Below are 18,818 nucleotides of genomic sequence, written 5' to 3' on the forward strand. Positions count from 1 at the left end.
CATCACATGTATCATACATTTAACATACACATCCATCATATGTATCATACATTTAACATACACATCCATCATATGTATCATACATTTAACACACATAGCACTCACATTTGCCATATTTTCCACCATTTTCCTGCCAAAACAAGTCTCACACTTTTTAATAGTTAATGTTTTGATATTTTTTCATCCCTCTTTACTTTTTAACCATCTTGAAAAAATATCAACTAAATTTGTAGAAATGGAATTTGAAATGTTGTATGGTTTTTAAACAAAACAGAAATTACTCTTTATACCATGATGATTTAAAAAGGAATACTGCGTTTCTCATCTTATCAAGAACCTGCTGGTTAACAATTCAATAGTAAGCTAATACCATGTTTGGTTTTCTTCTGCTATAAAACGGGAGAACAGCTGATCAATCTATCTACATGGCACACAATCCAAGTACTGAAAGTGTTAAATGCATTCTTTTTGGGTGATGTTTTGTGCAGTATAAGTCATACTATAATTCCAACATTACAATACCATAACTCACCATGAAAAGAGTTGGAATTTGTGACAACCATGCTCCTTTCTATATCATATTCCTTCTTTCTTGTGGAAAACCATCTGGTAAATGCTCCTCCAGACTTCTACATATAAACACATACACAAAAACATTCTCCCATGATAAGACTTAAATTTATTACAAAATACTAGTTATAGAAAAAGTTTAAAGAAATAAAAAAAACTTTTTTAGTAAAAATCTTCTGGGTCATTCTTAAACACTAATCACCATACACTAAGTTATAGCAAAGCATGAGGTAAAGAATCAAAAACAATATTATATTTCACAGAAAAATTAATGAATATTAACAAAAAAAGCTAACTGTATTAACATTCATGGTTGTTTTGAACCCAAAAAAAACAAAACACTATAATCCAGCAGAACAATGACAAACTTCACCAATAAATAGCCCACATGTCCAATCAAATTTCCAAAAAATATTTCTACCTTTGAATTAAAATCCCTCAATACTGTAGATATAAGGGACACATATATGTATGTAAGAGGCTTTCAACCAGAATTCTTCCAACAAACTTTATAAAATTACTTGAAAGATAGTTGCCAAACATGCAAGTAAAAAGCATATTAAGAGCTGAAACATAATTACATTTTGACAATTTGCAAGAATAAATATCTTATCAATATCACTTTTAAATGATATTTCAATAAATGTTACTTTTTGGAAATTTTTTTTCAAGCATCCTTATTTCAGATGCTGTACTATCTAGATGAAGTATTTTTATTTACACAAACAAATATACAAATAATAACAACCTCAACAACATAACAGCAAAGAATGTTCATAATCACAGTAATATTTCTGTTGAAAAGAATATTCATACTAATATTATCTAAGCTTTTAAAAAGTAATACTTATCCCTGCTAGAGGGTATTTGTTATCTATCTTTTCATCTCAGGTTTTTGGTTTTCATATGAAAAATAAGATAACTTTTGTTGCAATTAATATAATTAGAAGCCTAATTAATCTTGTATTATGGCTGAAAAAACATTAATCCTAAAAACACTTTGATTCTTTTTTTGTTGTTGTTTTTAGCTAATTTGAATTAGTAATTAGTGATTTAGCTACAATGGCCAATCACATAATAAATATTTCTTGAGGAAGGAGTTCAATATTGAGCTCAACTGGTATCCAGGCTCAACTTGTAGGAAATATGTTTTGTTAGAATTTCACTTAGTCAAATGAACCATGGTTCAACTCAAATATATTCAGTCTAATTTCAAAGCTAATAAATTAAAGATCAATATAAGATGTAGGTACAAAACTGAAAAGAAATTTAGCTGAAAAATTGGTACTTTTCCTCAAGGCTATCTATCTGTCATTTAAGTAATGTAGTTTTGGATGGAAGTATTTCAAAGTTTTAAGGTTTGTTTCTCACAATATTGTATAGTGTTTAACCTTATGCATACAAGCTCAGTCAATTTGGCCAATCTTGTAACCGTCATGCAACAACGAAACTTTATATAACTCAAAATGTATAAAGTTTATCTTCACAAAATCTGACAAACTTTTAATAAAAATTACAAATTTGTTGTACACAAAAAATAAATTTTTTTAAAGAAGTATTTTTACTAGATTTGTCTGTGAACTTACAAAACGTGTACTGAATCAGTCTCAGTGAAAGGTGATTTTCATGCTATGAATAAAAATACTCCTTTTCATCTTCTAGTTCCATATTTCATTTGCCTAATCTCTAGAACCTCCTATATGAATATCAAAAGTTTTGTTTCAGTAAAACTCTATTCTTCATCTCTTATTTTATATACCCTAACGACAACCATACCAAAAATCATTAATGTACAGTGAAATTAAAAGTCCAAAAAAATGAAATACAATCAAAAATACCTTAGAATGACTGCATGTTTTAATAGTCAATTATTTATCCTAACAGCCTCAGCTTCTTACCTTTTTACACCTGCTTTATTTTAGTTTTATTGCTTTACAAAGAGCTTTTTAACCTTCTCACAGTACGTGAAAGCCAACACATCACAGCAGGACGTTTTAGTTGAACAAACAATCAGGCTACAATCATGAAACCACATAGTCCAAACTTCCCTTTCAGGTAATTATGGAATATATTTCATTGAACTTTTGTTATCTATCCTAATAAGCTTCTAACTTTTACATTTTAGTGTTTTTTTGTTATAAAATATATAATAAATTCAAATGTACATAAAGTAAGCTTGGCACTTACTTTACTCTTGAGGCCATTTGCATGCTAGTGCCATGGTTCTGTAACCCTACTTTTTCTCACTATGTTTAATGTCCAAAAGTTAGTTAATGTAGCTTTCAAAGTTAACATTTTCCTAAACTGAAAATGTATTTCCTATAGATATTTACCTTATACTGCCTTCTAACATAAATTTTTGCTCACAACTAGCCTTGCTACTCCCACTTATTACTGCATATTAACATGCAAATTATCGTGCAGCAACCCTCCACCAATAGGAGTGCAACCCTACCCCTATCGTTTCTGGCTCCCTCTCTGATCATGCACATGTTAATTGCTTTGAGATTGGTCATAACTAAACAAACCAAATCACACCAGAAGTGGGAAGGACAGGTGGAAAAGTGGAGAAGAGGTAATTATCTATCAGAAATATATTTTCAGTTTAGGAAAATATTAACTTCTGATATGATATCTTACTTCTGCTCACAAAATCTAGAATCCCACATTGATCCTGTGGGGGACTGGTGAGAAGATGATCCTCCTTTAGGAAGCACCCACAGGAAGACCACGAGGTGTGATAAGGAATTAAAAACAACACACCAGTGGGCGACCACACCATTTCTGAGCCTCTTCACCAAAATGTAAAGTGCAGAAACATGGAGGGGTCCCAAGAAAAATACAGAAATAATAGGGCCCCCCATTGTAGAGTGCCTAAGGCACAACAGACTGTAAATGGGAGTTTGACCTCAACCAATGCCTGGAATTGTACATCAGGTTCACTGTAGGAAGAGGATCCTCTACATTTCACCTCAAAAATGGGTACCAGCATGGAAAAGAAGCTCCTGTACCAAAAACCCATCTCCATATGTGCACACCTATAATATAACTAACACCCAATCCACCAGGAACCAGTATCCAGCTGATGGTAAGGAGGAAAGCCCAGGTGGGTGTTCATCTCCGGTCCAAAACCCAGTGGCATTGGGAATTTTTTTCATCCAGAACATGGTAGGAGGAGAGTACCCAGCCTTACAGAAGCAGAAAGTCAGGTGTCTTGTCCAGCTACAACCAACACCAGACCCACCAGGAACTGACATCAAGTGGATGGTAGGAAGAGGGAACACAAGTTTGGGGTTGCATCTCCAGTCCCAAACCTGGCAGCATTGAGAATTTATCGTCCAAGCAGTGGTACGAGGAGGGTACCAATCAAATACATGTGAGGATCACCTCCAAACAAAACCTGTCCCCAGGAATCAACATCCAGAGGATGATAAGAAGGAAGGTGTCTCAGCCAGAGAGGCAAACAGCAATATATATGGTGGAGTACTACATCCAACAATTGGCAGCATCTGGAATCATACATCAGATCGACAGTAGGAAGGGATCATGTCACTGACACCCACAGAATGTCACCACTCTACACTATACTCTCAAACTGAGTAGTATTGTGCACACTCAGGAGGTCAGGCCTCTATGGCCAACCACCCTTGTGGCTAGAAAGTGGTAAGTGGCAAGGACTCCCATGCTCCACTTCAAGAAGGAGGGAAAAGTACATTGGAGAGTCCAGAGACAATATCCTATTTTGAAATGCAGGGAACATATTGATGGAATGCATCATCCAACACCTGGCAGCATCTGGAATTGGACAACAGGTGCACATTAAGAAGAAGGAAACACTAGATAAGGACCCAAAGGCTCATCCCCAAGAAGGGCAGAACTTAGAAAACAGGTACAGAATATAACATTCCTGAATAACAAATCCATCAAAGGGGAAAGAGGTCTGGGCAAGTCCCCTGAAACAACATGTGACTAAGAGGCATATTCAGGGGGGAGAAAAAGATTGTCCAAATCCAAAACTAGAAGATCACTGAAAACCTTGTGAGGACAGTCATCAGTTCTGATTAGACAACTCTCAACAGACCAGAGTCATCACTTCATGGGACAAGAATTGTGGTTTCGACCCATTGCACATGGTCAGTAATTCATGACCACCTGAAACTGCAAGTGCATAACTCCCGAAGTTGAAAGAGGAGAGAAGATAAAATAAATCGAAACTCTCCAAGAAAAAGAATGCAAACGTAAAATAACTGATGTAGAAATTCATTAAAATAAAAATGTGTGGATAGATTAGTTAAACCATGAGCAAAAAACATGTCTAATCAGTAGGGCTGCCAAACGAGAAATGATTAACATGTGCATGATTAGAGAGGGTACTAGTTACAATAGGGATAGTGTCACACTCCTCTTTTAGGAGAGTTGCTACATGATCACTTGCATGTTAGTATGCAGTAATAAGTGGGAGTAGCAAGGCTACTGGTGAGCAAAAATATGCATCAATAGAGGGCAGTAGAAGCTGAGAAAGCTTTTTGTGAGAGAAAGTAAGATACTGTATTGGAATATGGATTTTATGACACAAACATATCAGACACTAGAATAGTACATCGCAAAACTACTATAATTTATCTGGTTTCTAGTGAAGCTACAAATAAATTATAAAATTCCATTACTGTTCGAAGCACTGACTTTAATAAACACACATCAAGCTTTTCTCTGAATCCATCAAGTTTGACCACCAAAGTTAAAGAAACAAATATAAGAAGGTGGTACACTGAATTTCTTTCTCTCTCTCTTTATTGGTTATAGACATAGTGATAAAAAATGTAAAATGTGAGTTAGAAGCCACCCTAAAGCTATGACAAGATGGAAGAAGCTTTTTTATGGGGGATTTGACAAATTTATTAATATTTCTGAAATTCAAGAACATGGGAGGTTCATATTAAACCTTCTGGCCCGCCACTATCTATTGTTTGTGCTTCTAATTGGTTGGACACTATGAAAAACATAAAAGGGGTTAAAGAAAAAATATATATAGGAGAATTCAAGGTGCAAGATTTAGAAATTAAGTTAAACACTTCCTTTTTAAATTAAGAAATTAAATCTCAGATAATATAAAAATTTGAATTACAAAGTACATTTTTATGCTAAGTTTATTGACTTAGGGTTAAGTTCGGCTGTTAGCCTGTTGCAAACATTCAACTTTTAAACACTACTAACTGTCATACTGACCTATTTAGTCTGAAAAAGTATATACTTATTCTTGAATTGAAAAATATTCTAAGCTTCAAATGATCAAATACCTATAGTAATATACAATGACGTCAACAAAACAAAGTCTTGATGGCATACTGAAAGATTGTTAAATCTTGTTTCACTAATAAATCATAGATAAAATCTTCTTATCTCACCTATTTTGTATTACCTGCAAAACAAAACAGGAATTGGATAAGACTCAAAGGGTTCTAAATTTACCTCTCCCAGCTTTCTGTTCTTTTTCCTTTTTTCTTCTTTTTGCCCATTATTCTAGCAGCCAAGCCCACTCCCGAAGTTTCTTCTTTCGAGTCCTCACTTCCAGAGCTAGCAGATTGTTGACCACCACCCCACCTACATCCATCTTCTGATCCAAGTTGGTCCAGGTCCACTTCTTCATAAATATTGTCATCAGGATTCACCTCTAAGACAGATGCTGAGGAATAAACAATAACTGGTCAGACTCAGCAGCACAATAAATGTACTAAGCTGCAAAATTACAAAATCAATAAAATATGGCAAGATCATCTGCAAACAATAGATTAAGTGACTGCAACATCATAAAAATTTTAGGTCACTTTTCAAACCATTAATACTTTTTGTAGAAAGGAAAGTACTGTAATATACAATTCAAATGTGATTAAGAATTATCCAGTTAATCTATTTAAATTTTAAAATGAAAAGGTAAAACACTGCTTTTGTATTTATTTAACCAAATTACAATTCAAACTTATAGATAACCAAACAACTTTCTGAAAAATAATCCATTTTTTCTTTGTACCTAGTAAATTTTAATTAAGAAAAATTGCTATACTTAAAAGTTGAGTGTCTCCTTGACTGATGGTAGAACAGGTACAGTATAATAAAAATGGGTAAAAATCCACAACTACACCTACAATGTGTAATGCCTCTTTGAGTAACACTATCATATTTAATGCAGCTTATAACAGCAAACACTGAATACAAACACAATTCTTAGCTGTTCATAATCCATACCCTCAAGATAAAAAATCCTAAATGATAAAACTAGCCCCGAAGCTGTTTGTTTGTTTGTTTTGAATTTCGTGCAAATCTACACAAGGGCTATTTGCGCTAGCCGTCCCTAATTTAGCAGTGTAAGACTAGAGAGAAGACAGCTAGTCATCACCATCCACCGCCAACTCTTGTGATACTCTTTTATCAACAAATAGTGGGATTGACCTTCACCTTATAACACCCCCACAGCTGACAGTGCGAGCATGTTTGGTGGGACGGAGATTCGAACCCGCAGATTGCGAGTCAATTGCCCTATCTACATGGCCATGTTGGACCACCAGGAAGCTGACAGCCATCATGCACTCTTTCAAAATCAAGTATGAGCTGCAGGAATAAATAATACTTGTGTCATGAAAAATACCACATTTAAAAGCACACACACAGCTCTTCACTGGATGACACACTATTAGTAACCCAACTACATAAATTATAACTGATACTATTCAATACTGCATTCTTAGCTGGTCATATACCAAAAAAAAGAAAAATGAAAAGCCAGATAATAACAGAAATGCAAAAAAAAAAACCAGTTCTGTGTTCAAATATTACATAAATACTGTAAGTATGAGTTTTTCAAAAATATTCCTACCAAGTATGGTGAAACTAGCTAATATAAAAATAATACACTGTTTTACTGTTAGAGCTGGATATTAACTTGATTACCTTTGAGCATAGGTTACATTGATTAGAGTCAAGTAAAACAATCAGCTACTTGAAACTATAGTGTTTTTCAATTTTTTCCAACTATTGCAGTAATTTAAATTTTGCCCTTATAATATGTTATTACTTTCATTTAATTCACGGTTATTCAGCTTAATTGCTTAGTATCACAACTCAGAAAAATAACTGAAATCAGTGTTTCTGATTATAATTTTTTTTTTTATTATTCCAACTACTCAAGTCTCATGTGAGAATAATCAATTACCTAATTCCAGTAATTGACCAGATCTACATATCATGAGGGTATTTCAAAGGTACAGGGAAAATTAAATTCTGTAGCTTTGGAAGTCAGGAAAGAGTACCTTATTATGAAAGTACTTTATTTTATAAATGGAGGGAATAATTCTATGACCTTGGAAGTGTGGAAGAAATAAAATTAAAACATCCTTGCTAATCCCCACAAATTCATTTCGAGATTAAGCTAGTTTAACAATTAGAGAAAAATGTTTTATGATAGTGAAAAGAAAAACTTATGCAAATGCTGCTCATCTGTAAAATGTAAGGTGATTTCCAATAAATTCACATAGAAAATATTTCAGATGTAAACACAAAATAGTATCTTTGTGCAATTTATGAGTCTGGTATTTTTAATAAGAGAGAACTTATGTCAAGAAACCAGTACTCATTTCACCATGCACTTTATCTTAATATATTTATGAAACAACAAGTTTATATGATAACGAGTTTCTAAACTTTCAACGTGTCTTCTTTAGTCCAAATTTTGTTTGTAAAAGAAATAAACACATGACTTAAGTTACAGCTGAAGTTCCAAGTTGCTTCAGGACACAAAAAATCAGAAAGAGATTCAACTTAAAGCAATCTTCCAAAATACTTTCATCTGCATTAAAGTTTAGAATGCTTTGTATTAGTAAGCTTTCCATGATTCTTTTTATATAATTTCAAGTTTTATGTATTACTTTGACTGATTTCCAGATGATTTGATGATAAAGATTCTTCTTGAGTAGGAAAATAGCATTATATGTTTATCATTTTTAACATCATTTTTATGTTTTGTGATTCTTGTATTTAAATTTCTTTCCATTTCACCAGTAACCTTTATTTTAGGATTGGTATGGTTATATACTGACACCATCCTCTTTCTATTGAAGAATAGTTGTTTGACAGTAACAAATTTTTAAAGGTGTTGGAATGTCTATAAAAAGCTTTTAAATTGTTGTTTTTCAGACATTTCCCTAAAGCCACAATACTAGAATTATAGTTGACACTATGTATTTTCCTTTTAATTTTCACATATATATGTTGTTGGTTGTTATTTAAACAACTTCTCACTTTCATTTTGATGGGCATTTTCATAAAACTATAGAATATTGTAATTTTCGAAAACTATGAATATTTTTGGTTTCTTCATCAAGATATAAGATATTAAAAACATTGAACTTATAATTAATATTTTAATCAATTTGTGGCTTTACAAAAAAAGTGAATACAGCTTAATGGGTTAGTTGGTTTTGCTTATGTTCTACTTATCAGATTGTCAAAAAATAAGAGTGAATTATTGGTTTTCCATTCCATATTAAACTTAATAACACTGAAAAGCTTGTTAATCTTCTGGAAAAAGCCTTGAAAATCATTTCTATTGTTTGGCCAAACAGAAAATGTGTCACCTATTTGTTGGAACCACGTGATTTCCCTTGTATGCAGATCCATTGTAATTCACTTTCAAAACTCTTCATAAATATGTTATATATAATTGGGATAAAGGATTGCCCATAGTCAATGGAAATGAATCTTCAGTTTTAAAGAAACTCATAACCTCATATAAGATGCAAAAAAGTGTCAAAACTTGTTTCCACATAATTGTTGTGGAATAATAATGGATCTTATCTTCATTTTAGATTACATGGTATTGTGTATTTATTATATTATTAACTGCTCACCTGTCTACCAAAGTATTTTTTTCCCAGTAAATTGAGCAAAAACAAAACAAGAATATGTGTATTGCCAAATATTGTGAATAATATGCACACTTTAAACAAACCTGTGAAAGCTTTGTCATTTAAAAAAAAAATTAAATTACCATGAAACAAATCCAAAATGGACACATCAAATAATTTATCACAGTCCAGTGACCACACACAGAAACACACAATGCATAAAACAAAACTAAATACCAAGCTTTCAGTATAGAAAGACATGTACCTTCAAGAAAAACCATTTGCTAAAAGTAAATTAAACTAAAAACTAAGCATATTTACATGACCTAACTATACAATGTTTGAAAGATTAATACAGCCTGACAAACACTAAATTTCTCTTAAATCAAAGGCCTTGTATACTTTTATTAAAACATCTAATCACCATTAATTATCAGAAGTTAATGCACCAAAGAATTTTGGATAGTGAAACCGTTTTCTACTAAAACTGTGGGTTTTAGCAATACCCAAGTATGAAAAAGGTTTTAAAAATTCAGGAGCATACAAAAAAAAAGCAGAAACAAAATAATCATGCTATAGGATTTATATCAAGAGCTATATTATTAAGATTCACAGACAAAAAACAGGAGGACACTATTAAACTATATAATCAATATATTTTTTATGAAACAGTATCTGGATTACAAATCGAGCCATAACTTTTGGATGACCATTGACATTTTCTAGTTTACACTGACCTTTCAGGTTTTTGAACTATTGTTCACACAGTAATACTTCTGCATTTAATTACGTGATTAATAACCGCAACATGAGATGTGAAATGTACAAAATGCTTAGCAAAAGACAAAAATATATACTCAGTTTATTATATTTTTGAACTCAAACTTATATCTAAAACACTTGTTTAGAATTGCATAAAAATTAATTTTTGGCAAAGACATCACTCCACACATTTAAGAAACTAATGATACTTATTATGAACTCAAATTTAATACATCAAAATCAACACTTGCCTGATAAGATAAAAAATCTTATTTTTGGTTCCCTAGAAAGCAAGGTTAAGTAGTAGCAGTAAAAATTCATAGAACATTTATAATACCATTACAAAATCATAGAGTATATAATAACACACAATGTTTCCCACATTTTCATAGTAGTATAAAGAAGTTACAAAAGCAGAAAAGAGAAAATGCATAAACATAGGCTTTAACAAATAGAATAATTATTTCAAATCATGTGAGAAGTCTGCTTGTCACATGACCTATATGTTTACTTATTAGATATCTTTACACACTGTTGGACAAAGATGTTCACTCACTTGTTTATTGACCTTTGTTTTATAGTGTTCTGTTTTGTACAAGTAATTTTTTCCAAGCACAAGGCAGGATATAAGGAAACAGGAAATAACCAATCAAGAGGGTAAGAGAGGCAGATCATTAATTACATGAAGAGGATAGATGAAAGAAAAGAGGTTACCAAGTTAGTCACCAGCCACCAACCAACCTGGAGAGTTTCTGTGGGAATCATCGTAGAGCATGTACAAAGGTCCCTCACTAACTGATTGGAGACTGGCTGCAATTAGGGCAGAGAAAAACATGTGTACAGTTCTTTATATTAATATCAAACCACCACTTAAGCCTTCCTGAAACTTTAATACTTACATTGGATTAAATATAGTAATTACTATATACATTTTTATAAATAAGTCACTATTAAAACAAATTTCTTAATTATGGATATAAAAAACCTAGCTCTTTTCAAGACAATCATACAAGCATATAAACTTAAAATTGTACAAAAAAATAACATAAAAAATTGGCAGCATTATAATACAAGGTAAAATTGAAAAACCTGACCTCAAGAAATTCTTCAAAACTTCAATGACAAATATGAAAAATAAAACAATTTATTTTCAGGCACATTGTGCTACTGTACATTAAGAGTAAAAAAAATGTTTTGTTTATTGTTTTTCTCTCTTAATATAGAAAGAAGAACAATAGATTTTGATTTATGATGTATATAAAATTATGACTAAGCTGTCAGCAATATCTAGCAAAACTTCATTATATCCATTAGATACAGCAGCTCTGAAATTTCTAAGTTTTCTGCACTAGTACCATCTGGAAGCAGTTAATATGTACAGGTATATTTAATAGTCACACAACCTGCATCATTTAAAAAAATATATATATATACATATTGAAGCAGGTGATCTTAATGAAAGCCAAAAACTCTCTCATCCATATACATTTTCACTAAATATTGGCAAGAGTTCAATTGTCAAAATTTGTCATTTTTTTCTCATACACTGTTTCTAATTCCATTGTTATATTTATACAAAAGTTTTACACAAACAAATCTTCACTTGGTTTAAAACTTGTGGCTAAATCTTTCAACAAGATTAGATCTTTTAGGCTTTTTCCGTAAAACCTTAAATACACACGTAATTTCCATACCCAGCTAGTCTTTGTTAGTTCTGCTCCAGCTGACATGCACGTTGTATAAAAATATTGATTCCTACCATGCTATGACAAATTTCTTGACTCGTGTTGAATATTACACATACACATTTGCATATTATAAATGTACACTATATAACACTTAATACCTGTATATTAGTAATATATTACATATACAGAATTTAATAAATAGAGTTTAAAATCAAAAATGAAGAGTTGCTGTAGTGAAAATGTAAAAATTAACTAGAGTAATATACAGGTATTTTAACATAAAAGGACAGGTATTTAACCAAATGATAAAATTATTTTAAATAACTAATCTACAAAGTAATAATTACAAAAAATTTATTTTGCAACATCTCAATGGGTTTTCATAAAAATTTGGCAGTTCTGATGCAAAAAATTCACATCAAGTGTTATTTACACAGGTAAACAAATTGCTCTAAACCACATGCTAAATTCCATGGCTATTATGGAATAAAACTGCACTTAAGCTTCAACATATGTATTAACATCACATGCACACAAAAATAGCTACTTAAAATGCTTATCTAGGTTAATTTTCAAACCATCAAATAGACATGCCTGTGTTTTAAGTATATATATCTTGAGTTTCATGCATACGTAGTTTATATTTTTCTTTCCTTGCCTCCTTGAGCAATATGTATATGCACTGTTTCTGGGATGCTGATCATGGTCACTTTGTAGCAGTTAATGCTTGTGATGGGTCGTAAAGGACCTGAACTCAGCTCTTTTAAATTTGCTCTACTTTAAACAAGGTTAATTTAGATTTTGAAAATTTAGTGACATTTGATAAATCAATGTATATTCATTGCTGGATAAACTGTATATATGCAATTATGTAGATTTATAGCTCCTGAGGAAAGGTCAAAGACTGTATTTTTTATTTTTTTTTACTCTTCTTACACCTAAATAAACCACAGTAATCTGTTAAAAGATGCCTTTCTTCTTCCTTGAAACCTTTTTTTTTTTATGTAGTTGGTCAATAAATGAAACAAAGTACATGTACTACCCCTGCAAAAAGTATACAGACACCCCTTAAATATCCCGTATGGTCAACCCAGTATACTATACATGTAAGCTCAATAAAAGCAAATAATATAGAAACAGACAAGTTCGATATGTTAGTAGCATCAAAGTGTGTCCAAAATGCCAACTCATCTTCAATTAAATGACTTTGAAAAAAAATAAAGATTGCTAAAATGGTGGAAACTAAACATGTGAAATAATTGCCATGCTTAACCACATCTAATTCAGTGTGTATGAGATCACACAAGTGTTGGGGACTTGATGGTACAATAGTTGTAAAATGTTAACGGTGACTAGAAGTGCTGTCAAAATGAATTTTAAAAAAGTACCAGGGTATTTTAAAATGAATTTTTGTTGATGTAACTGTATCCTACTTAACCACATCTGAATAGTAGAGGGAACAGCTGGTCAAAATCACTATCATCTTGGTCATGTTCAAACTGAAGAGAAAGAAAATCAGTTGAAAATATAGGAGGATTAGGCCCACCAGCTGTCACATCCTCCACACCATCATTGTTGACAAAGGTCCCATGTTGGTAACATCATCACTACCATAGGATGAATTAGATGATACCATCGTTTGAGAACTCATAATGGGTAAGTAGAAGGAAAGGAACAAAAAATGTTTTCTATTTTAGTAATAAAAAGTTAAAACTGATTGGGTTAACTTGAAATCATAGAGCCCATCCTCCCAGTTGTAAGCAGTTGACTAAAGTTTAAAAAGAGCAATGGAAATAAAATGCACTAGACACCTGTCAGAACCTATATAAAAACATACTTCATAAAAAATAATATATCAGTTATTCATGAAATAGTAGTTCTAAAATATGCTAGAATAGTTTTCAGATGCATACAGAAGAGACTTAATCTATTCAAGATACCACTTAGCCCTTTCCAGACAGGTCGCAGGTGAAAGGCAATGTCATTGCTTTTGTTGACTCAAAATTTTATTGAACTACTGTTTTATGAATTTATGTCAATAAGTTTGGTATCAAACTATGGATTATAATTCAAATTTTAGTATTATACATTACTCAATTTAAATGTAAATATTAAAAAAAACACAGATAAACATTGATTTTTGTATGTCACGTGGTATGCTGAATGCGGCACTAGTTCAAATTAGATGTTTGTAATGTCTATAGTTCTGCATGAACTAGGAACTCAAATTACTGATATTGACAAGCTAGAATATAAAATAAGAATTTCTTATATTTTCTATTTGGTAAGATATTGCTCATGTAATGAATCAAACATGTTCCATCAAAATAAAAACTTTAACAATGTACATCTCTGATTATTCTGTTCAAAAGAAGTTTGCTAGACACAAAACTATACATAATGCATTTTTGCCTTAAAAGAAAATAATTACATCATAAAAACAAAACAATATTTATAAATTTATTCTTCTCAGTAAATTAATCTCTAAAGGAACTCCTTTTGAACACTAATTCATACATATACATGTAAGTTGAAACTTTGTCATGAAATAAAAAATTTCACTTATTCATTCACCTTGCTGCAGCTTGACTCGACAATAGAAAGTAATGTTGTAATTTTAAGCTACCCCTTACTAATCAATATGTAATTTTTTCCTAACTTATATAGTTTGAGACTGTTGCAATTTGTATCTCTACAAGTAAGTGTGATCATAAGGAAATAAATATACTTGTATTTTAACCACTTCACATAAGGTATAGCAAAGAATCTGATGTATGGGGTGTAATATTGTCCTTTCTACATGTTATTAAGAAATATCAAACTCGTATATTTGCAGAGAAGTGGTGCTTAAAAGCAGGATGTTATTGTTCTAAATTCTAACTCTGATAATAATCTAGATTCCCTGCACTATCTTGTGGTGTTCTAAGTTAGAACTCTTTCCAAACTTTTGTTTTTCCAACTCAAGTGTGAATTTACATTGTACAAAAAATTTTGTTTCTAATTTGGAAATGGTCATAATCACTACTGCTGGAAAAAATTTTGAATTTAAGACATATCAACATCTGCATGATAATAAAGTTACAACAATCAATAGGTTTGCCTTCCATTTACAACTCCTAATTAAAAACATAACTAATCATTCTTTTTCTTTAAAGACAACAAAGTTAGAGTAAGCTTAGCTCAGACAGATGATATAACATCTGTATACTGTTTATACTGTAGTTAGAGAAAGAATAAAGAAATATATCATATTATTATTTAGAAACAAATTATTTTTTACTTTTCAGTCTACTACCTTTAACCCATCAGCTGCTACAGTCCTCATATGAGGTTTCGAGTGCAACGGTCCTCATATGAGGTTCAGAATCCTGCAGCCTATAATTCAAATGTGTGCAAAAATTTTCAGCCACACAGAGTCCCATACATCATGTTGTGCTTCCTTCTGTCCACCCATACTATCCCCAGCACTCAGTTGCATCTCATAAGTCATGGAGGGTGCATATGTCTTCCTCTGATAGTGAGCCTGTTCTGTCAACTTCTAGCAGTACTGGTGGTGCAAGAAAGAAAATTATTGCAAAGAAAAGACAGCCTGTGAAGAGAAAGATAGAAAAACAGTTTATAAGCAGTAGTGAGGAAGATATAAATGATCCAGTGCCTCCACATGATCATAACGCCAAGCACCCACCACCGCCTATGCATCCAAAAAAAGAAAAAGGCTTGAAAAACATTGATGCCTTCCAAGTGGATGTCCAGGATTTTCGACTCTGATAGAGATGTTTCGTCAAAGGAACCAGAAGTCAAGGGTTGGGACTCAGATAGTGAGGGAGAATGTTGGGTTCAGGATATTGAAGTAAGTGGTGACAAGTCATCGGGGGAGGAGGAGGAGACACTTGCCTCTTTTCTTCTACATGAGGCTACTCATGCACCCCTTGTGTGGAACAATGGTTATACTTTTCAGCCAGATGTTCATGATTTTAACAGATAGCATTCAGGTGTAATGGAGGACTGGCCTCATGGTGATAATGCAAAAGAACTTGACTATTTTGAGACTTTCTTTGCCCAGGAATTGATATTATTTATTGTCACAGAAACCAACAAATATTACAGGTACATAGTGGATAACATTATATTCATGCCTAAGTTCCACATTCATAGATGGATAGACATGCATGTGCAAAAATTGTATGTATTTTTTGTCCTACTTTTATTGATGCCCCTTATAAAGAAACATAGGCTTCAGGATTATTGAGAAATTAACCCATTGATTGGAACCCCAATTTTTGGAAAATACATGACCAGGAACAGGTTTCTCCTCCTCCTAACGTTTTTATACTTCGCTGAAAATAACCATCCATCTGAGAATGATCAAATATGGAAACTTAGAGAAGAGTTTGCTATAATAACTTAAAGATTCAGCAAAGTCTTTTATCTATTCCATAAGCTAGTGATCGATGAATCTAGTTTTGTTCAAAGGTAGGCTTGTTTTTACACAGTATATACCATCAAAATACCATCGATTTGGAATAAAACTTTTTGTTTTATGCTGTTGTGAAACTGGAATTGTCTTAGATACAATCATGTATTTTGGTACTGACATTGACATCCCAAAAAATGACCCTCTTGGAATCTCTGGTGCTGTGGTGAAGAATCTGATGGCAAAGTATATGGGAAAAGGGCATTTATTATACACTGATAATTGGTGTTCGTCACCAGATTTGTGTAATTTCATGCATGCACTAAACACTGGAACATGTTGAACCACGAGAAAGAACCAGCAACACATGACAAAGTTTAATGCATGAATGCAGCATGATGAATGTGAGCAAAAAAATTCAGGTAAAGTACAAGTGACGAACTGGCATGACAAACATGATGTGACAATGATCAGTACCTTTTACAAAAGTGAAATACACGACAGTGGCAAAGTGGACTATAAAACTAAGGAACCTATAATGAAACCAGATGCAGTGATTGACTATACAGAGAACATAAGGCTTGTTGACAAAAGTGATGCACAGATTAGAAGGACAGAATGTGTGAGAAAAACACTGAAGTGGTATCACAAACTCTTTATACCTATGCTTGATGTCACCATCCTTAATGCATATAATGTATACTTGGTCAAAAGCAGAAAAAGAATGAAACTAAGAGAATTTAGTTACAATGTGGTGTTTCACATTCTTGAGAAATATGGAACACTCACTGCATCTGGCCAGGAATGATGGTGTGAATCTACCTGACAGACTCCTTGCCAAAGAATGGGCTAATCGTCACTTTCTGACACACATATAGATGGATATAGGATGCTATGAAAAGGTGACATGTTATGTGTGCTTCAGTTCATCACTACAAAAGCAACAGAAGAAAAAAATATCTACAGCCTGCAAGGAATGTAAGCTAGGATTTTGTTTGGATTGCTTCAGGAAATAACACACCACGAATAAGTACTGAAATGTAATAAAGTAGAAATTGTACATAATAATGTGAAAATGTATATACTGAAACGTAATGTAGTGAGGAAGAAACTGTACACAGTAAAGTGCAATTGTATATAATATTGAAGTGGAAATTGCACATACAATAAATAATAGTGATAAGTCATGCTAAGTGCAAGTAAATTGATATCAAGAGCATAAGTCACCCATCCCTCCACCCTCCTCCAACACCTCGCTTTGCTGTCACTCCTAGTGAGTGCCGCCAGGGTTGCCAGCAGCCGTCAATATGCCATATTCACAACCTCACCATGGCAAAACAAAGGTAGACAAATGATGTTTTTTTTTCATAGCCCATTGCTCTGCATAATCTTCTTGAATTCTACAAGAACAAAATATGATTTTAGCAACCTTAATGTTTCGGTATTTATTGTACACACGCGAATATCATTAAATTCCTTTTGCCGCATCTAATGGGTTAAAATATAAGCTTACTAATCTAAGAATGGTAATAACATTAGAAAAATGTTGTTTTTTTTGTTTAATTATATGCACACCTTAAACTTTCCAGCAAATTAACAAGCTCTTTCCTTGTTCTGTCCATACATAATATTGTGGTTGCATATCTTGCAAAACCCTGGGTATTTTAAAATACAAATATAGAATAAAACAGATGATAAATACTGTACCTGCAAGTTCTTGAAAAAATTCAAGAGCTATTAGTGAAAAATATTGTGTGTTGTTTATTTTAACAAATTAAGATTTAAAAACAATATAATGACTTCACAGTATAAATATTCTTGGTATAAATTATAACCGAGTGACAAAACTGTGAAAATGGACATTGACTGCCTTACAAGGACAGCAGAACTTTACTGAAAGGGTTTTAACAAAGAAAACTAAAGCAATAATATTTTCAGAAGTCTTCTATGATCAGATTAGAATAACAACTGGTTACACTTCATATGTATAAGATGTTTGTTGAGGATGGTGTCTGTGTGTTGATCAGTGATAACCACGGACTTCTAAACTAAACATTCGTCTCTGTTGGGTGAAGGCTCTAGTGTGTTTATGTGGAAAGCTTTCTTGATCACTCTGGTTTTACAAAACATTTGTGTGTCAATGAGCCTTAACTGTCTCACTTCATTGAATGTCCTGTTACAAAATGTGTTCCTCAATAGTGAGTTTTCATTAGTCTCCTACGGTCTTTGTTTTCTTTTATTCTTGCAGCAGAATGCTACCCTGTCTCTCCAAAACAAGTGAGGGTAGATGGGAGTATCAAGGTTAGTAGCAAGCAATAATTTGTGCATATACAGGGTAGTACAAGTCAGGAAAAACTACTTTGTGAGATAAGGTAAGATATCGTATCAGAAATTTTGTTATAAAGAGGAAATTGTTTCCCAAGCAGGAGAATAACTTACAGGTCTCTACCACACAATCTAGGCAACTTCAAGTCCATGCACTACTAC

At 32.5% G+C, this 18,818-nt stretch overlaps 1 protein-coding gene across 1 annotated transcript in view; it reads right to left on the reverse strand.

The window, feature by feature from the left end:
* The window catches only part of LOC106465300 (rho guanine nucleotide exchange factor 10-like), a 62,062-nt gene extending 46,655 nt beyond the window's left edge, over positions 1–15,407 (reverse strand). Inside the window, exons 1-5 of the mRNA XM_022393164.1 lie at positions 15,342–15,407; positions 7,113–7,176; positions 6,040–6,253; positions 3,461–3,575; positions 533–629 (exon numbers count right to left, since the gene is read on the reverse strand). Coding sequence (XP_022248872.1) covers positions 533–629; positions 3,461–3,575; positions 6,040–6,253; positions 7,113–7,176; positions 15,342–15,407 — 556 coding nt within the window. The remainder of the gene's footprint in view (positions 1–532; positions 630–3,460; positions 3,576–6,039; positions 6,254–7,112; positions 7,177–15,341) is intronic.
* Between the last annotated feature and the right edge of the window lie 3,411 nt (positions 15,408–18,818).

This window comes from Limulus polyphemus, unplaced genomic scaffold (genome assembly GCF_000517525.1).
Source record: "Limulus polyphemus unplaced genomic scaffold, Limulus_polyphemus-2.1.2 Scaffold1899, whole genome shotgun sequence".
Classification (NCBI taxonomy): domain Eukaryota; kingdom Metazoa; phylum Arthropoda; class Merostomata; order Xiphosura; family Limulidae; genus Limulus; species Limulus polyphemus.